This window comes from Alligator mississippiensis, chromosome 2 (assembly GCF_030867095.1).
Source record: "Alligator mississippiensis isolate rAllMis1 chromosome 2, rAllMis1, whole genome shotgun sequence".
NCBI classification, from domain to species: Eukaryota; Metazoa; Chordata; order Crocodylia; family Alligatoridae; genus Alligator; species Alligator mississippiensis.
Genome location: NC_081825.1, coordinates 104,257,140 through 104,279,172, shown reverse-complemented (window position 1 = coordinate 104,279,172; position 22,033 = coordinate 104,257,140). Strand labels below are relative to the sequence as shown.

Sequence of the window (22,033 nt, the reverse complement as noted above, 5' to 3'; positions counted from 1 at the left end):
TGACTTCTAACAGACAATACCTAGTGGCTCTATTATCCCCTCCACTAATTTTTTGAGTACTCTCAGATGCATTCAATCCAGCCCTGTGAACTTGAAAACTTTGCTAAGTAAACCCTAACCTGTTCTACTACTCTAAGCTATTTATCTCCTTCATTAAATACTTGAGTCATCTTGACTTTACTAGGATTTCTGATTCTTCCTGTTTGTTCCCCGTATTTTTTTGCATTAGTGTATAAACATCTTAGCTAACACCCTGATTGCCCTATTTTGTCCCTGAGAAAATTATTAAGACTGTTTTCTTTTTTGAGATGGGCTGTAATTTGTTTTCTTAGGTCTTTGTCAGAAGGATGGAGGGTATGTTCCAGATCATTACAATATCCAGAGGGAAAAATGTTCCAGCATTTAGGATAAGGTGCTTGCTATTGTATGGACTTGTGAATGTGTGGAAAGAGGTTGGAAGCCAGGGGAGGAGGTAGCAGTCAAATACTGGCTTTGCTAGAGTCTGTGCAAAACTCTCATTAATTTTCATGGCACCAGGTTTCCTCTTAAAATTAAACATTTAGTAGGGGACTGGCAATTGGGAAATACTATTACAAATGTTATTGTTTTCTCCTTCACCTTTAATTGAATGTTTATGTTATTCTTAATTTACAGAGTTTCACCCAGATTGGCCCCAGATGACAATTTTTTATATGGAGGACTCTAAAAGGCTGAAGAGGAATAGTGCTGACATTTAAAGATTTTTCCATAAACCTTTATTAGATAACATTTAGAACTGCACTAGAATGTCTACAGGGTTATGGTAATGTCAAAAATGACAAGTCACTTTAACAAAACACGTTGATCAGACAATTCAGGTAGTGAAAAGAACACACCCCAACTGAGTGTCAGGTTGCACTTCAAAGCTGGTGACCCCAATTTCAGGATAACACCCTTTAAAAAATACTTTTCTAGTCTTATTACTTAAGCTTACTTAAGCTTTATTGTATTAAATCTGTGAGCATCATTTCCTTATCAATCTTAACAACAACAACAAACTTCACATTAGTGCACTTTGCAATTCCATCTTGAACCAAAGCATGATACTTTCCAAGACTCCATATTAGCTTTATGTTTTTTCTGTAAGGATCCTCATTAGTTCTGTTTTTTCAGTGTCTTGGAACCACTGCCCTATTTTTGCTTCACAGAGCACTGCCTAATTAATACAATCTTTTTCTTTTCCCTCTATTTAGAGACATAGCCTACTTCTCTCCTTTAACTCAAATCCTTAGTTCCTTTAAAAAGAATATTCTAAATCAATTAATTTCTCTTAAGATCTCATTGGGCAACAATATCAAGTCTTTCTCCACCTCCACAGCAGTACTTGGGAGATATAAGTATGTAGTGGCTAATGAAAAGCATCTTTGATAGTGTTAGTTCAGCTCGCAGTAAAGCTGGGTCTATATTACAAAAGTCATCTGCTGCCCTGCTGTTGGTTTGAATGGGTGTCATTTGGTGGCACTCTCATCAGCAGGACCAGACATTAATTGTTTAAAGAGACTTTCACTTTTGGTAGTAATCCTGTTAGGTCAGAGTTTGGCCCTAAGGCAGAGAAAGATGGGGCCACTCACACAGTTCTGACTTGTGCTGTTCCTGCCCTGTGGGTAAGACAGCTGCTTATTTTGGAAGCATGAAGTAATTTAACATGATGAACAAAAAAACCCCAAATGCACTGGACAGGTGCAGAAATGCAGGTAACAATTGACATTTGACATTTCTTGTTAGATATTTAGAGTGACAGAAAACACAACCAGCAGAAAGTCAAAACACATCTGTCCATATGCCTAAGGCCATGTGTGGGGATGAAAGAAAGAGGAGAACTAATCTGCCCACAGAAATAAAACATATAAAAAGATGCCTGGGGAAATGCTCTGGATTGTACCATTGATATATGCCTGGCCAGGTGAAACAAATACAAAGGAGTCCCTAGTCAAACACCTGTGTAACACAATGCTGTAGCTTTTTCATTTCTTATTATGTAACCCAAACACAACTGACCTGGCCAGGTATGTGCAGGGTAAATAAACTAATTGTGATTACTATGAATACAGCAGCTAACACCAGGTGGTCTACTTAAAACAATGATGCATTAAAAGTCCAGTGACTGCAGTGGTCAACTGCTCAACAGTAAAAGGATTGTTTCACTTTTGAGAGGCTGTGGTAATTCATTCATATTTCAACTTCAGTAAAATATTCCGGTCTTGTTTTTCTTGGAGTCACCAATATTTATTGCCGTGGTCAGATGACACCCAAAGCAAGAACTGAATGTCATCTGCTTCTGAAGTCGACCTGTGGTTTTTTTGCAAACAGAAAGTATATGGGCCCTAATAAATGGCCAACGCTGCCATGCAAACAGGAATTATGCCATGTAAACTCATTGTCAAATAAACCTTGCATCTATTTCCTGACTTTTGAAGTAATGTGCTTTGCTTAGATTAGCAGGGCAAAAGTCCCTTCTCACCAGCCTCTCATTCTGAGGCCATCCAGGTCTGGTTTACTCCCTACCATAATTTACAGCAATTACAGTGCTGTTTTTAGGGTCTCTTAAGGCCTTTATGTTGTCTGTTCAGACAGTATTAGGACTCCCTTTGTATTGGTGGACTGCCCTGTTGCAGGACATGCTCCTACGCCTTACTTAGAGCTGTAACGAGGGCAAATTCTGGACATGTCGATGGACTGTGAGTTTCAGAATGGAAAACACTGAATCTACCATTGCAATTATCTACATCAGCCACTAGATGTCAGTTTATATTAAACAGATTAATCTTGTGGTGTATTCCTGCACTGCTTCTTAATGCCAGGTGAATGGAACTAAGAATAAACTTTATTCTTTTATATGCATAGGAAAAAACAAATATCCCTCATACTGAATTGTACTTTTGGAAGACTGCCACGGTGTAGTGTAGTCCTAATATTCCTTTTTAATTAAAAAAAAGAAAAGAAAAAAAAATGCCTGTTACCCTCTTCTTGCACAAGGCTTGACACAACAAGGCCTTTCTAGGCAGATCAACCACACAGGTTAATCACACTGCAGAATACTTGTTTCTTTTTTTTCTTTTTATGTTTCTTCCTAACTTTGTGGCTCAAGCTCAAGATACCTCAGAATCAAATCTTCCTGATTTAGATCTAAACACATCCCTCACTCTTTTCCCATTGCACTTTTTCTTCATATCTGTTCCTTGGTCTCTGGTATCTTTGTGGCCAGTGGGGACACTGGCTTGTGTGCTCTGCCCTTGAAGCCCTTGTTATTAACCTTTGACCTGCACTCCCATTTCTGTTCTTACATTTTTTGTCCTACAGAATCACTTTTTCATAGATTCATAGATGTTTGGGTCAGAAGGGGCCTCAGCAGATCACCTAGTCTGACCCTTTGCACCTTTACCCCATTCCCAATATCTGGTATGTGAATACAATAAGCTTTATTACAGTGTGATAAACTCTATGAAGAAATTAGGTTTGGTAAAGTTGGTTTCAATGACTGACCTACCTAGACCTGGGCAGCTTAGTTTCCTTTTGCCTAACTTCATGGCTTTAGGTTTCTAGGAAACCTTTAAATGTAAAGGGAGAGAGAGCCCCCTGTTGGTGAAACTCTTATATAGTTTCATAAGAAATCGAACTGCAGGAGATGTTTGCTCAGTTACAGAGAAACTGGACACATCTACATGAGATGTTTACTGTGGAGCTGCCTAATTAGCTAGGCAGTAAAGTCTCAGCATCTACACATGCAGCCCCATTAGGCGGCAGTAAACTAATAAACATTGCTGTAGGTTAGTACCTGTAAACACAAGTACTATCTCGTGGTGGTGTTATTTAGCACACTGCAATGCATGGGTAGACGCTGACGAGGCGGGCTGAATCACGAGGGTGCTTCAGTGCAGGAGCTGCCTGCCTGCTAGCCACGCTGGAGCACCTGCAGCACCCTCGTGCCCCAGCCAGCCCCTCTGCAGCACATTGAGCTGGCTTGGAGCAGCCCCGGGATGGCAGCCTGAACCCCGGCCGCCCTGGCAGCCAGGACTTCTCTGACCCAGCTCAACATGCTGTGGTCCCAGATACGTGTGTAAAGGTGGCACCCGGGAGCAATAAACTCTGGTGTGAATTGCACCAGGGTTTATTCAATTGCATTAATAGCACATGCAGATTTGCACCCACTGTTTAGCAAACTCTATATCTCAATTTTTTGAGCTGTTCCTAATCTGTCTCCAGTAGCCCAATTCAAGAATATATTGTTAAATTGGTCCTATTCTCTAATGCAGTTCTAGTGCAGACACTGCAAACTGAGCCTCAAGTTACACCTGAGCATTTTCTAAGTTTGTGCCTTACAAACCACGGGTTGGTACTCCGTAATGCCATCCTACGTGAGTGAGTGTGACATCAGCTGCACTGGCCCAGGCGCAGGGCCCCTTGGAACCAACTATGGAGACTCCACTTACTCTCTGAAGGTGTCAGCAAAGCTCCATGGAAGCCTTGCAGCCTGGGTTATGTGTTCTTTGTCTTTCTTTTTCACAAACTCATTTTGCTTTCGCTACTTCATTCTCCTTTTGGCCAGGTAGCTGTTTCTCTTTGAGTTCTGCAGCCCAGCTCTATTATGTTTGTGGTGGCTTTTAAACTTTGGGCATTATATAAGAAATGAACACTGGCATGGGCAGATCCAGGGGGACACGTTCAGGGTATGGCCACATCCCTCTCTTCAGCTGTATGTCCAAGGAGCTCTCTGGGCACATTGGCTCATCAGTGCAGCTGCCAGAGACCGCGTCGGCACAGCCCTAGGACCTAGGGGGTGAATGCCACTGCTGTTCACCCCCTGCCTTTCCCCACCACCGAATTCAGTGGCAGAGAAAAAGGGAGTGGGGTGGGAATGGCAGCAAGAGCTCACTGTGCACAAACCACATAGCCAAAGGGGGGTGCAGCTGCATCTCCCCCACAGCCCTCAGATTTGCCTCTGGACACAAGGTACAGGAACAAAATGTGTTCAGTGCTCAAGATGTGCCAGAACCAAATAACTAGATATGGATCCACAAGGGGACTATCTACTCCACACTATCAAAGCTCATGAGTAAAACATGACATTCACAGGACCGGCATAACATTTGTGGGACTATTTTTTTAAAGCTTTTTAAATTTGTGCTTTTGCTTGTTACACCTGTAGGGCACATTCCTTTTGCCTTTCCAATTTTTTCCAGTCATAAGAGCGATATGCTTAGTTTTAAAAAGAAAGAAAAGAAAAGACACCTGAGATTCATAATCATTTACCTGTGGAAGGTGACAGTTTAAAGGGACCGAGTGTTGTGAGGTGTGTGGTAAAAGCACCTTGACAACCTGGGGAAATGACATCTGGATCTCACCTCCTGGGCTCATGTCCATGTCTGATTCACACTGCTGTGGAGGTGAGGTGGTATTTCAAAGCGCTTGCAGGTTAAAGGCCTTTCTCTCAGGTTATCTGGAAGAAGAGACCAAGGGTTTTATTGTGCAAACATAAACTCTGGACTATAATGAGCGGGCTTGTGTGGCTGCTCAGCAATACATGGCTGCAAGGCGGGGCCCCAAGACTGGAAGGAATATAAATAATCCAAACAGTCTGTGCTGCTCCTCGACCCTCCTCCCTCTCACAATGACACCTCATTGGTGAATGCACTCATGTGCATCACACAAAGGATGCTCTCCATTTGTTCCACATCCTTTACTTAACATGTGCAAGCTCGGTTGCAAGCAATCCCCTCCTCCCTCCTGTGCTAAGGGCTGGGATCCCAGCTTGTGAAGCTTGATGAAGTGATGGAAATGCCACACAGTCCAAGCACAGGATTGCCAGAAGTTTTAAAAGGCTCAGGCCACTGTAGCCAATTCAGGTATTTGACTACTTGCTGCCACAAAGGGCATCCATTTCACAAATACATTATTGATTCCAGATTACATCTTTGGACCCTTTATTTTTGCTTTTAGGCAGCTAAGTGTTGCAGAGTTAGAATCCCCTCAATCATCTTTTATTGGCCTGCTAATGAGAAGTTTGCACAGCAGGCAAGAAACTTTGACTCATGAAATGATGTGTTTTCATTACTTATTAAAGTTACTTAATGCATAAATATTTTAAGCCCCAGTACAGCAAATCACTTCAGCACCTCACTTAAAAACACTCTCAGAAATGTTTTAGTGCTTCACTAAATCTGAGCTTGTCAGGACTTTGCTACACAGGGAAGTGAGCGTTCAGTAAAGGAGGGTGTGAATTTACAGAGCATGAGCTCCTCAGCACTCATGTGCCCTTGGCACATTTAGGTTCACTTAGAATCAGAGAATCATAAAAAATTAGGGTTGGAAGGGGCCTCAGGAGGTCATCTAGTCCAACGCCCTGCTCAAGGCAGGACCATTCCCAACTAGATCATTCCAGCCATCATTTGCCAGGCCAGGTCTTAAAAACCGCAAAGGATGGAGATTCCACCACCTCTCTAGGTAACCTGTTCCAATGCTGCTCCACTTTCTTAGTAGGAAAGTTTTTCCTAATATTCAACCTAAACTTCCCTTGCTGCAACTTGAGACCATTGCTCCTGTCATCTGCCACCACTGAGAACAGTCTAGCTCCATCCTTTTTGGAACCACTCTTTAGCTAGTTAAAGGCTACTATCAAATCCTCCCTCTGTCTTCTCTTCTGCAGACCAGATAATCCTAGTTCCCTCAGTCTCTCCTCATAAATTGTGTGCCCCAGCCTTCTGACCATTTGTGTTGCCCTTTCTGTAGTGGGGTGCCCAAAACTGGACACAGTACTCCAGATGTGGCCTCACCAGTGCTGAAGAGAGGGGAATAATCACTTCCCTTGATCTGCTGGCAATGTTCTCACTAATGCAGCCCAGGACGCTGTTAGCCGTCTTGACAACAAGGGCACACTGTTGACTCGTATCCACCTTATTGTCCATTGCAACACCCAGGTCCTGTTTGCAGAGTTGCTGCTTAGCCTCATGGTCCCAAACCTGTAGTGATGCATGGGATTGTTCCGTCCTAAGTGGAGGACTTTGCACTTGTCCTTGTTGAACCTCATGTTATTCCTTTTGGCCCAATCCTCCAATTTGTGTAGGTCACCCTGAATCCTAACCCTACCTCTCAATATATCTATCTACTACACCCTCCAGCTTGGTGTCATCTATGAACTTGTTTGGGGCACAATCCATCCCATCTTCCAGATCATTAATGAAGATATTGAACAAAACCAGTCCTTGGGGCACTCCACTTGATACCAGCTGCCAACTAGACCGTGAGCCACTGATCACTACCAGTTGAGCCTGACAATCCACCCAGCTTTCTATCCACTTTACAGTCCAGTCATCCAGCCCATACTTCCTTAGCTTGCTTTCAAGAATGCTGTGGGAGACAGTATCAAAAGCCTTGCTAAAATCCATATATATCACATCCACTGCTTTCCTCACATCCACAGAGCCCGTTATCTCATCATAGAAGGCAGTCAGGTTGGTAAGGCATGACTTGCCCTTGGTGAATCCATGCTGACTGTTCCTGATCACTTTCTTTTCCTCCAAGTGCTTAGAAATGGATTCCTTGAGGACCGGCTTCATGATTTTTACGGGGAACGAGGTGAGGCTGACTGGTCTGTAGGTCCCTGTATCCTCCTTCTTCCCTTTTCTTAAAGATAGGCACTATAGTTGCCCTGTTCCAATTGTCTGGCACCTACCCCAGTCACTACACATTTTCAAAGATAATGGCCAGCAGTTCTGCAATCACATCAGCCAATTCCTTTAGCACCTTCTGATGCATTGCCTTTTGTCCCATGGACTTGTACATTTAGCTTTTCTAAACAGTTTTTAACCTGAGGGCTGCTCACATTCTCCCAAAACTGTACTTCCCGGTACAGTAGTCTGGGAGCTGACCTTGCTTGTGAAGACCAAGGTGAAAAAGGCATTGAGTACTTCAGCCTTTTTCTCATCTTCTGTCACTAGGTTGTCTCCCCCATTCAGTAAGGGACCCACACTTTCCCTGACCTTCGTCTTGTTGCTGACATACTTGTAGAAACCCTTCTTGTTACCCTTCATGTCCCTTGCAAGCTGCAACTCCAATTGCATTTTGGCCTTCCTGATTTTCTCCCTGCATGCCCGAGCAATATTTGCATACTTCCCCCTAGTCACCTGTCCAAGCTTCCATTTCTTGTAAGTTTCCTTTTTGTGTTTAAGCTCAGCGAAGAGTTCTCTGCTAAGACAAGCTGGTTACCTGTCATGTTTGCTATTCTTCCTGCATGTTGGGATGGCTGGTTCCTGTGCCCTCAGTAAGGTGTCTTTAAAATACAACCAGCTCTCCTAGACTCCTTTCCCCCTCAGACTGGCCTTGCAGGGGATCCTCTCCATCAGTTCCCTGAGGGAGTCAAAGTCTGCTTTTCTGAAGTCTGGGGTCCATAGTCTGCTGCTCTCCTTTCGTCCTTTCATCAGGATCCTGAACTCAATCATCTCATGGTCACTGCTGCCCAAGTTGCCATCCACTTCTACATCCCCCACTAAGTCTTCCCTGTTTGTGGGCAGCAGGTCAAGAAGAACATGGCCTCTCCAACACTTGCACCAGGAAGTTGTCTCCAACACGTATAGTTAGGGACCCACCAAAATCGCCATTTCACACATTTTGTGGATTTTGTGAAATCTGGCACTGCCTGCGAAATCTGCAGAAAAAACAAGAAAATTTATGGAAAATAAAATGCTGGCTCCTCAGAAGGATGGGGCAGTCCAATTGGCAGAGAAAGGTGGGGTGCATGATGGACAGCCTTTGCAGGCAATCAGCAGTGAGGGACAGGATCATAAGACAGGCAGCCCTCACAGCCAATCAGTGGCAAGGGACACGGTGGCCGGAGGCTCTCGGTCAATCAGAAGCACGTGGGGGGCACTGTGCTCCACCCATGAAATGGTTGATGGCCCCTGCATTCTGCCTGCAAAACTGGGGGGGTAGCTGCCTTGAATTCAGTAGGTCTGTACTTACAGTACCTCTGAAAGTGCGGCACGCTGCCTCACGCTCTCAACACTCCTGGCAGACATGCAAGTAAAAGCACCATGGGATCTGATGTGTGATCCCTACAACGTGCTTTCTGTCATGCCGCACATGTGTAGCAGGAGGTGTGATTGTGGGATCCAGCTTCAGAGCCCATCACCCCTTCTTGCAGGTGCAGGGGGAGCCTGGGATCAAAATCCTGGGATCCTCCTGCACTGGCTAGTAGCAAGCTCATGTGGCTAGGAGCCCTGTCAGCTGATGCGGCTCCCAGGGATGGGGGCACACTTTGCAGCTGGGAGCCCCAGCCTGGCCACATGTTCAATTAATGTTGTGATAGGAACCAGCAACAAAGTTATTAAACATTTTTGTTTATTCCTTGCTTTTCGTGCCATTATTTGCATTAACGTATGGCTAACAACTTAAGATATGATTAACTGGTTAATCACATTTTAGGCATAATGTGTACCAGGGGCCTTAGGGAGTTAGTACAGACTAGCTAGTACACTGTACACTCATGGTCTAGCTTGCTGCTTGCCACGCCCCCTTGTAATTTAGTCCTAAGAAATTATCTCTGGGTATATGTTATCTCTTTGTTCCCTTTTCTTATTTTTGGGGCATCACACTCCCTGCCCATTTGAGAGCCCCTGAGCTTGATCTGTCTTAAGGCTCTTTTCAGAGTTGTTCACAAAAATCTGTATTAACTAAGCAAAACCCCCTCAGGGCACTATGTGTATCTGTAGTACAAAGCTTTCTTTCTTTTTCTGGTAGTGTTAGTGTGATGTTGCAGTCATGAGAGACCAGGATTTTTCTGGGAGTCCTGAAGAAAAATGCTTCACCTTGGAAAGCTTGTCTAACTTATCCCAACTGTGCAGTTGGTCCAATAAAGGATATCAACCAAAAAATCCTTGCCTTTCTTTCTTTGCATGTTTTGGTTGTCATGAAAATATAAAGAAACGCGTCCTGCTACAAACCAGAATGGTGCAAATCAAGAGTAATTCTCTTTGGGCCTGACCCAAAGCCCACTTTCCATTGGCTTCAATGTATCAGCATATGGCTTCAACATAATTTTTAATGGCATACATAGAATTTGCCTTATTGCTTTTTGATGAAGAAACCAGAGTGGGGTGAGGCATATTTTTATTTTCATATTTTGAGTAAGACCAAGGGCCATATACAGTAGAGAAACAGTGATGTAAGCTAAGACCTACAGTATGTGCTTACATCCAGGAATTAACAGCTCTGCTTTCCTAGTTATTTATAGATACTGATGCCATTCCCAGAAGCTTCAAATTGTATTGCTTCTCCTAAGATATCTGAGATGGTTGCCTCCCATAAGATCTAGAATACTAGTAACAGCTGTGTTGTGTGTGCAGGTCACATAGCAACTGAGCACAGCTGTCTGCCAAGGAAAATTGGCTCTGGCTTCTCCTATGACCATTTATTTAATGAATATGAAGAACAAAGTGAGAGTGGGAGGATGACAGTGCAAGGAAGACTAAGACCAGACTCCTTGGCTAATAATGTGTAAAAAACCCTTCTCTTCACACATAGTCCTGTGTTTATTTCTGTGATTATTGCTTCAGTCTTTGGACCAGAGATATGGAGCCTGTTACACATGACACATGCAGTGCTAGACCTACTGGGGAACTCCAGGGCTGTATCTGCAACTGGTTGACATGCATAAGGTGCTTGAGAAATAATTTCCAGTACTGTTGATAAAGCCCTGTTAAATTAGATGTGGTTTCTAGTTCTGAATCAACTTCCTGCTCCATATGAACAGTCTGTGTAGCCATAATTATGGTACAAAGGACAACAGCCAGATGCAAGATTAGATCTCATCTATAGGCTGACTGTATACAAATGCAAGTATTTCTCTGTCTCAGGAGTCATGACACTTTTTAAGACAAAGACTGATGATCACCTAGGGCTATACTGCCACCTTGAAATCAGTCCTGAGTGAGGGACTACATATATTTCCATTGCTGTTGGTCATAGTTTAGATCTCACTTCTTGCCAGCTAAATGGGAGAGATCCACACCAGTCCTATTATAGGCATGAGTTGCTTCTCCTGCCAAATCCTTCACTCCAGATTATGTATTTCATACCCGCCTGCACAGGAGGGATACTATTAGCCAAAGCTGGAGGGGGATGGGGCAGGACTACCATTCAAGTTGCAATCTCTGATGTGGATAGCTCAAATAGGCTGATTTATCTTTAGGAAAAGGCCCTGGCAGCTCAGTGTACAATGAACAAGATTGTATTGACTGCTTGAAAAGTCCATTATTATTAGGTTTAAGAGTCTGACAAGTCTTGGCTAGCACCCACCCTTGTGTACCTCAGGAGTATGTTACAAAAAGTTATTTGATTCTGATAGCTTGAGAGATGTGGGTGACTAAAGAAACAAGGAACTAGAGCTAGTAGGTCTCATTTGCTGGGCACTGTTCTAGCCTTACTGGAATTTAATACCTGATAGCATTTGGAAAGTCTCTGTGAAATGACCTACACCTCTGTCCAGTTTACGTATGTTCACAACTCTAGTCTAGCAGCACAGCTAGAAGTAACTGGCCTCTTTATTGGCACACTCAGCAGAGAAGTATGGAAAATGAATCATCTACTACAGATGGCTATTCCAGCATAGGCTTAGTTTGGTACTGTGAAGAAAGTGATACTGCCATTGTCTGTGCAATATCTCTGCTATTGAATAAATATTGCTTCAACTTCCAGAGCTTCCCAGCCAGCTCTTTTCATATCTACTAAAATGCGTTTCCATTGTCCAAGGCACGGCTACATATGTAGTGAGCACAATAACCATTATGTGCTTGCCTGCTGCTGTTTCCCAGCCCTGCACGCTGGAATACTGGGGGCGCTGGTCAGCTGCTAATGTCCATGGGTATGTATGAGAGGGAACGTCAGACAATTTTTCAGTCTGAATACTGGCATCAAGTTTTGTATTTCAACAAGGCATGCACATATGGAACAAGAAGAACCTGGACTGCATATCTTATCCAAGGGGTATTACATCCAAAAGCACAGCATTCTTTATGGTACCAGCACTGAGGCAAAGCCTCCCATAATGGGGACAACTCCCACCAAGGACCAACATGATCTGGTTGTTTTAAAAATAAAATAGGGACTAGTAAGTGCAGCAGATTACTGGATTAACTTTTCACTTCTGTAAACCTCCATCAAATCTTACCTGTGCCACCCTCAGTCGTAAAAGCACAGGTTAGGGACTGCTTAGAAAAACTAGACGTGTACAAGTCCATGGGACCGGAGGCAATGCATCAGAAGGTGCTAAAGGAACTGGCTGATGTGATTGCAGAACTGCTGGCCATTATTTCTGAAAACTCATGGTGATTGGGGGAGGTGCCAGACAATTGGAACAGGGCAACTATAGTGCCTATCTTTAAGAAAAAGGGAAGAAGGAGGATACAGGGACCTACAGACCAGTCAGCCTCACATCAGTTCCCGGAAAAATCATGGAGCTGGTCCTCAAGGAATTAATTCAAACTGCTCTGCAATGGATGTGCACCATTTCGAACCTTTGACCACAGGACTGCAATAACGGCAGCACTGAATATCAGTCTTAAGTCTCATCAGCAGAGCCCTACCTACTTCTTGTATCATGCTACTGCTTTCCACGAACACCACACTCAGTTTAAGAAAGGAATGAGAACGCACAAGTAATTTTCATTTTAACAGCAAAAGCTAGTTTTACCATTCTGTCAGGAAATATGTATGACACAGTAATCAGATCCATTTTTATTAAAAAACTTGCAATAAAATTCCTTGGGATTCACAATCCTTTAACTTTTATAGTTGCAATATTTTACTAATACATAATAACACAGTCTCACGTATTTACATTATAATCTTCTATATAACAAAAATAGCCATGTTGTACTACTGAATAACGATTCCAAATATCATTCTTAATGTTTCAGTATTTCCCCCAACTGAGTCACTGTCTATGCTCTTAAGCATTTACAGTATATAATAAAGCAAAATAAAAGTTAGTGCGCCTCTTGATTTCAGGCAAATCCCTTTAAAGATGATAATTCTCTGACTCCCATATTTTTCAAGAGATATAAAGTGCATTGAAGGGGGAAGATGTATGCATAATAAAATAACAGCAAAAACTTGAAATACATTTGCAATACTGTACAGAAAATAATGCTTAAAAGAAAGGCTTGCTTCACAAACCACTACTGCATTGTTTAGGCAGACAATTCACAGCTAGCAAAAAATGCTAAATTAAAAATTGTCTATGCAAATGCCACCATAGAATTTCTTACTGTTTTTGGGCAGATGATTTACAAATCAGGGTGAGTTTGTTTGGAGGACAGAACATTTTCTTAATGCAGAGGTGAACAGTAATTTCTATTGTCAAAAGAGCAAACATTGTTCTCTACAGAAACTGATGATAATGCCAGCTAAGGAGATTCACTTAAACATACATCTCACTCGCTATTGGTTTTCAGCAAAACAAGACAGTTTTTGCATGTAGCTAACCGCCTCCTCCCCTTTCAGCTTTTGAAGAAAGTATGGGAAGCAGGGTTACGTTTTAATGTTTAATAATATTTCACTATTATAAAGCACTATTTTCTTAATTGGAAATATTTCAGTAATAATGCACTGAAATACAAAATAAAGTATATCAAGGGGTTAATTTTCCCCTTTTCTTATTTTTTTCTTGGCATTTGCTGGTACTGGTCTGCAATCTGAGAGAGAATACATCGCTAGATGAAACTTTGGAGCCATCACTGGAGAACAGAATGCTTTTGCTCTACTCTTGAAGTGCATACTAAATAGTTACCACTTTTTTTTTCATTTTTGTTTAAAAATGACTTTAAATAAAAATTATTATTTTCTGGAAATGGATGGAATGTATATTTTGACAAGTACAAAATCATTTTAAATGTTCTTTAAATACAAGGAACATCTTGCTATAAAAATAACAGACCCTCCCACCCCCCTTCCCCAACTGTATAAAATGGTACAGCCATGTCAGGTTACTAATGTGAAACAGCAAGTGAGGATGGTGGTATGTACACATAGAAAACATTTTGATCGTTCACATCTGTAATAAACTTATACATTCATAGCTAAGGAGTATGTTGATCCTGATGCCTGGTAAAAATTATACAAGCTTTAGATAATCAGACAACACCCCCTCTCCCCCAAAGAAAAACATTATTCCTTCCTTCCTTCCACCTCCCCTTCCCCTGCAATCAGCAAGATGTGACCAATCCACAATAAAGAGTTTTGAAATACAGGGTTTATATCAGGTGAAAAGGTCTCGCTTTGGTTTGATACTCAACCTTGGCAACATCCTTAATGCATCTTCCTTTTTACTTTTCTTTTTTTTTAAATATGGACCAAATTCTTAGTTGCTGAGAAACCAAGTCACACTTGGTGACCAAAAGAACAACAACTCATGTTTAACTGTTGTTTAATGTAAAGGTTTTAGTGACCATGTTAGAAACCATGCAGTAGAGGGCGATCTTTTCCCTTGTTATCTTGCAATAAGTACCATCTGGAACACAAATTCCAGACTACAGAATCCATCTGGTGTTCTTCTTTCAGCTCCAAAAGTGTCGATTAGTTCAGGCAACAGTTTGTTAAAATAAAAGAACTGGTTGTATTGGATCAACTGCTCAGATTAAAAAAAAACAACCCCAAACTAACTTCACCCTGTCTCTTCTAACTTGCGAAATATTTCAAGTTATTATTTTAACTATAACTTCAAGCAAACCAGTTCACTACAAGACTTGTCTAATGTGTGCTTACACATATGAATATGTAAATCAATGAATGCTCAGCTTTCCTCAATAAGGTAATGATCCACCTTTAGCTATCAGAGAGCTGCCCCATGTACAGTTGTATATGAAGTCAAAAGTTTATCCTGAAAGCCTCAAGGAACACAGGGCCAATTTTTACTAAGTATTTAAGGTTGACTGGATTGTGGGGGGAAGACAACTAAGGACCTGATTTTCATTTCCACTATCAGAACAGTGTAAAATGGGCCTCGTCTGTAACAGTCCAGATTTGGGGGAGGTATAAACATTACATGTCAGAATCTGGGCTGCCATGCAAAGCTGATATAAAGCTCACTTGTTACTGCTACTCAGGGCAGACTAGGTCCTTTGGCTAGGCACAGCCATTCAAAACGCCCGAGGCAGAATGGATCTGTTACGTGGTTTTCTGTAAGCGGCATAGTTTAGAGCACTAGTGAACAGAATACACGTTGGCCACTCGCTGGGAGGGGTGGCAAGTCCTAGACCAGGTTCTGCCATTTTTTAACCAGTCTGTGTGCGCCAAACTTATGTTCTGTTATGGGTATAGACAGGTTTTGTGTGTCAAACTTGTGTTCAATTACAGATATAGACCGGATTCACCGGTAAAAGTGTACTGTCTGTATTTGGCCTTTGTGTTGAACAAGGGCAGGCTAATGACTGGTCTTACTTGCTGCCATAGCAACAAGCAGCCAAAAATGCAGCAGAGGATTGGCGTAACATGGGTGTTATTGTGGCAGTGTCCCCCCGGCTCCTTCTGCCTGCAAGTCGGGTGGCCCAAAATCCTGTGTGTCTGCTGTGTGATGTATTCTCTGTGGAACAGGTAAAGGTCAGAAGCCCTGGGGCAGCAATGTAAAGCAAAGGCATCGCACCAGAGAATCTGGCAGCGTCTTTTCTGTTTGTCAGGTCAGCCCCAGCTGGATGCAGCCTGCACTTGTGATAATATGAGCTTGTTATTGTATTCCCAGCAGATCTGCAATCTTCACTTTTATAGATATTGGCAGAAATACCCCCAAACTCAAAAGTAAAGGGTCTAATAAAGGAGAAATAAACCTCAAGCAATCATCTGCTGGTTGGTTTCCTTTCCTTTTGCGCAGGCCACCATTCTTACCTCATTCTGACTTTTATGCTTAGTCCTAAGCTTTCCTGGGGACAGTGAGGAACAAGCCACCTATAAATAAATCTGGGGAATTCACAGCTGCACAAGCTTTTGCCCTGCATATAACGTGCATTGTTGTTTCAGTGCAAAGCAACTCTGGCAGTAAGGATCTGAATCTTGTGTTACATAAAAGCCTGTAACTGGATCATTGCCTTTTAATAACAAATGATCCTGGAAGAAGAGCTGCAACACACATTAAATGGAGAATCTTCCAAGGGCAGTACATTTGAACATCTACACAGACAAATTACTGTGCATTGAGGGGGCCCACATTTAATGGGAACTGTTTTCTGGAAAATTAGCAGCTGACTTCTGCTATTTAAGGGCTCATACATGTATAAAACAGTCTGCAGGTGCCTGTTAAGCAATTCTGCTATGACTGATGAGTGATGGTTGGTCTTTTGATCCAGGCATCTTTCTAATTAGGCAAGGTGTTTTAGAGTCAAAAGGAGAGAAGGAGATTTAATAAACAGAAACTCAGGATTGGTGTGAACAAAAATATTAGATCCCAAAGCCTTTGTTCCTCAGGAAACTCCTAATTTAGAATTGGATCTGAACTGTTTTATATGGATCTGCTTCTCTACCATGAATAAGAACCTACTGCTAGCACCTCCTGTAAGAAGTGGCAAATTCATACCAAAAGACTACCTCATACAGCTGCTTCCTATGTGTCTGATCCAAAGCTCACTGAAATAAATGCAACAATTTCCACCCAGTCCATATTATGTTTTCAAGGTTTTCCAATTGCTCATATTAAACTAGATTTTGGTGCCATCATCTTTAACAGCTAAAACCAGTCAGCACTTGCCATCTTCCTCTGTTTGCATTCCAGTTCATTTTTAAAAGTGGCATCAATCAGTTTACCGCATGTATACATGTAAGCTCAATTCTGTATTTTGAACATGAATATCAATTTATTTAGTCAACACACTATTAGTTCACAATTGTCCCAGTCATTCTTTCATGTTGTAAACTATTATGAAGTTGTTAAAAAAAAAAATTAAAGAAAAAAAAATCAATATGTGCTAAATTTTCATCACCAAGCAAAATGGATGAATCATGGATGGATACACAGCCGGTGCTAGTGCATCAGACAAAGCCCTACATAAATTAGCATTTGCATATACAAATTGACTACTCTGAATAATTTTGCTCAAATGCAAACTTTTGCCCAGGCAACATTTTATGTGGCTAATTTGCTAAGGAGGCTATTTGGAAAGTAGCTTCATTAAACTCATAAAAGCAAGAGAAATTCAGAATCTAGGCTCTGTCTGCTCTAATTCACATCAACAACTCCTGGTCCCTGAAGCCTTCAGGCTTCCTGAGCTACACAGCTGCTGAGGTTACTACTTTTCCAGAGGGGGAAACTGCCCATTCAGTAACAATTCCTGCATTTCATGGCTGCCTGGGATTATTCCCTTCTAGAGCTAAAGGAGAAGTCTCTGAGCAGCACAAAGAATTTTGGGAATGGGGAATGAGCTCAGCAGTTATGTGACTGGGCTCTTCGCCACTGAGAAAATCTGTGAGGCTCATACAAGTTGTTCTTCAGTGAAAGGGAACAGAAGGTTTCACCAAGGTGATGATTTCCCACCATTCACCCATGTTGTGAATGGGAAACAAAAGAGACGATCACTTGGATGAAAGGACCAGCAAGAATGAGGTGAGAAGCAAGATGATCAGTGATGGGCAACCTTTTTTCTTAAAGCATTGATCAAGCCAGTGATAGGCTACATGAGATTATTCTAGCACTAGAACTTAATTCTCTTGGACTATGGCTCCTCACTGGGTGTTGGCGATCAAGTGAAATAGATAATCTATAGAGAGTTACAGTATGAGGCTGGCAGATTATTTACATGAACTGCCCCCATTTGTAGGGCACCGCAGGCTGTATTTTGATATGCAGCAGGCTGACTTGCGTCTTAGACAGGAAACAGGTTTGCTATGCATCAAGTGTCTGGGATCCGGAAGTAAATAGATATTTTATAATGGACCAAGCTGTTAATATTGTATCCCAGGTTTTGACATAAGTATGTAGGGACTGTAGAACATCTGTACAAGGGTTAACCTTGTATAACACGGCTCGGTCTCACACATCTGCATGTTTAATTTTACGCATGTTAATAGTCTAATTGAAGTCAAAAGGACTGCTCGCATCAGTAAAACTGTGTCTACCCATAAACATTTGCAGAATTAGGACCTATATATTACTCATATTCTTGAGTACTCTTTAGCACTTTGTAGCCAAAGATTTTGAAGGCATTTTACAAATGTTATATATAAGAAGATACTTCATCAAATCCTGTTCAGGAAAGCATCTTCACTTGGAACCGAAGTTTAACTCTAGGCATATTGTTAAATCCTGCTGAAATTAAAGCTATTTAAATACAACCATAACATAAGGCCTGTGAATATGTTCTCCTGAATAGGGAGAGGTGTACACATGCGCTTACATCAATGCACAAATTAACACAGAGGTGTAACTAGCAGGTTTGACACCCTGGACAAAACTCTGCTGGGGAATGGGGTTTCAAGCTTCGGAGAGCAGGAAGGGGATGGAAGAGGGGAGCACACCAGAATGATCTGCCTTGGGATAGAGATGGGTGGGCAGACACTAGGACCTGTGGCAGCACAAGGAAAGCGCCCACAACTGAAGTTCCCTGCTGACAAACATTGCTGAAGTACACATCTGTGGGCTGGATCCAATGGCTCCATGGGTTGGATCTGGCCCACAGCTGAACCCCTAGCTTAGGTGAGTTTCATTTCTGTTCTTATGTACTGTGGCAGCTCTCTATACCACCTAAGCCTTAGTTCAGCATTACTTTCAGGGCTTAAGTGGAGCTTGTCCATCACCTTATGCAGACTCTTTGCAGATGAGTCTCTTTGCAGGGTGAATCCTCATTCAGATTCCTCTGCTGTTAGTGTAGGTGTTGCATGTGGCTGCAGGAAATAGACATCAGTCAAATAAGACAATCTGGTTTTTAAAACCACCAATATTGGCAATTGGTTGGGGTACACCCTGAAACTATCTTTGCTTTTCTATTTAAGCAGCCTAGATTTCCAAATGATTACGTCTCTTATTTAAAAAAATATATTTAAAAAAGTATCTATAAAAAACAAATGATGCTTCACAAGCTATACTTCAGAATCATTATTTGCACAGATTATTTTGCCTAAACGCCTTCAATTTAAGAGCTAAGAACATTCAAAATTTAATCTACAAAAGGAACTTAGCATTATAAAGGAAGTCCCCACCCCCATTTATCTTGTAATTTAAGAAAGAATCAGTTATTTTTTTTAAATTGTCATTAATTTTTTTTCTGAGTAAAATCTCGTATGTCAACTTTCAGCAGGAAGTAAATTTGTATAACTAAAAGTATGAAGAGGACTAAAATGACAACGTTGAAAGAACCTAATGGTGTTATTTGGAGATGTTGCTTTAACTCAATGAAGTGAAAATAGCTTTCCATTCCTTGAAATTTTAATATGAGCTGTATTGTTGATTCTACTGACCTACTCAACAGGGGGTAATGTGATTTGAATCATCTGACTGTCAACTGAAACCATTCACTCTAGTATAATGACGAGATGGAAGTCCTTTTTCATACTTGAATAGTTTTTTTTGAAACATAAATTGCATTCTGAATACCCAGCTATAAGTAGCACATTTCTACAAGATGTAGTCAAAGATAGAAAAAATCATAAGCGTAGGTTAAAATAACTTACATTTTAGCATTCGTACGATGTCTCTATTTTTATCTCTGTCCAGAAAAAAAATCCCAACTTTTTTTGCTGCAATTTTTCAGCCTCATATGTCTGATAAGTGTCTTGTCTCACCGCAGTGTACAGGGGTCTCTAGAAAGTAGTTAACTAAGGATTCACCTAGATTCTTGGAGCTGGTAACAAAGATGTACAAAAACCCAGTTGAAAAAGTAAGGTATACATTTTGGCCACCAGCTTCTACTTTCGCCATTTATTCTTTCTGTGATATTACAGGGCATTCCCCCATTCAAATCCTTCCTAATTGTATTTTCTTCAGTCACATAAACTGCAAATGGGTTACTAAGTGCCCTTAGGAAACTGCACATACACTCACTGGCCTGCTGGGCAGATGTTTCTTTTCAAATTTAAGGAAGTACCGGATTTTAAACTAGAAGCTTTTCCATCAGCTACTGAACCACAGGGAAGAGCATTAATGCGCTGGAGGTTGCTAATGGCAGACAACACAGCAAAAGATCGCAAGGGCAGGCGAATTCTAATGCTGTTGTTTTTCTCTCCCTCACGTGGTACCGTATGTGCCTTTAATGGAGCTCTGCAAATAGAAATCAACATCATGTAGTTTTAAACAACAAGTCAGCAACCTCAATTAATTCAGAACTTTATCTCATAAGATAAGGGCCTCTGGAAGATATAATCTCTGAGAACCACTTCAAAAGGATTTAAAATCTTAATGAAAGCAGGCTTCATATTAATACAGGGTGCTGAGGCACCATTTCTCAGTGAAGCCATGCATACTTCATGCAGAAATGTCAAGGCAATAATAAATCCTGGAGACGGATTATGAAGTGACTAGAGAAGAGGAAGTCAAATTTCCAGACTGAATTCTTGAAAAAGCTGGAGTCAGTCAAAGACCAGAAAGAACTATAAATAAACATCTTTTTTAAAAAAAAAAAAGATTGAACAGGAGTAGAAAACACTCAAGCTGTCATTTTAGTTGCAGGTTGACGAGCCACTGAAGAGGTGCATGACTGTTCTTAAGCATGTGGGAAACCAATAAACTTTCATTTTCCACATGAATGAAATGGACATATGTAGATGATGAAACTGCGTCCAGGTAAACACAACTGTTGCTATTGCTTTTCATGGCCATCTCAGAATGGAGTGCACTGGAGTTATAGTGTTCTGGAGGTGCGTGCGTGACTGGTCCAAATCTTTGAGAGCTGACTCTGTCCCTTCCCCTCACCCTTACCATTTAGTTTAGTGGGGAATCTCTGTTTGTTTTTCAAGATTTCACCTCTTCGCAGTCTTGGTCAGTGGAAAGCTCCACATCAGACAGTCCAACCTCCATCGCCATAATCAATGAAATATCTGAATCGCTGCTCACAGTAGGCTCCTGTTCATCTGAAAGAAGACCAGAGACAGGAATGACATTCAAGCCCTTACATCAGTTTGTCACAGTTATTTAAATGCAGAGGTACTCCAGAAATCTGAATCCAAACCTCCTTGATGCCTGCTTGGATCCTGAAGGTTGTTCCTGATCAATCTCTGCCTGAAATTTTTTTAGAAATCAAACCCCAGACAGGGGTTACTTGTGACTAAAACAAAATTACCAGAACTTTCACTCATTTCTTCCAGTCCTGTAAAGGCTCCTGGCCCAGTCCCCTGGTCCACAAAATCACCCTTCTCCTCCATGAATAGGGATCTACCAAAATTGCAATTTTGTCCGTTTCATGAAATCCAGCATTGCCCACGAATTCGGGCAACGCTCTTGAAATCCACAAGAAAAAAAAAAACACTAAAAGTGCTGGCTTCTCAGAGCCAGTAGTTTTCATGGTGCCGTGGCAGCCCACCAGGGTGAAGTTGCCCACTCAAAGGACTGCAGGGAGTCTGATTGCTGCTCCCACCCCTTGCTCCTATTTGGCTGCAATGGCTGCCTGTCATATGGCCCTTCCCCTCTTCACCGGTCAGTGGCGATGGGAGGGGCCACGTGACAGGCAGCCCTTACAGTTAATCAATGGCGACAGGCAGCGCCACCAGGGTCCCTCAGCCAATTAGAGGCATGGGACACCTGCTGCCCTCCACCTGAGAAATGGCTGCTGAGCCCAGCATTTTGCCCATCAAACTGGGGGGCAGCCACCCTGAATTTGGTAGGTCCCTATCCATAGGGACCTACCATACTCTCTACAATACCACGTAGACCCCTAAGTTGGTTACACACATTAAACACAGACATACTCCAAGTTGCAGGTGAGTTGCAAGTATATAGAAAATATTTGGGGAAATATTTAACTGGATTATATATCTGTGCTAAGGCCTATTTTCTCAGAATTATTAGAGACTAACACAAAGAACCAAATAA

At 41.8% G+C, this 22,033-nt stretch overlaps 1 protein-coding gene across 2 annotated transcripts in view; it reads right to left on the bottom strand.

Moving 5' to 3' along the window:
* Positions 1-12,753: 12,753 nt before the first annotated feature.
* Positions 12,754-22,033, bottom strand: part of RNF150 (ring finger protein 150) — a 307,968-nt gene continuing 298,688 nt past the window's right edge. For both annotated transcript variants that reach the window (XM_059722040.1, XM_014595673.3), the window contains one exon: positions 12,754-21,075. In XM_059722040.1, the coding sequence (XP_059578023.1) occupies positions 20,957-21,075 (119 nt within the window). In that variant the 3' untranslated portion in view covers positions 12,754-20,956. The remainder of the gene's footprint in view (positions 21,076-22,033) is intronic.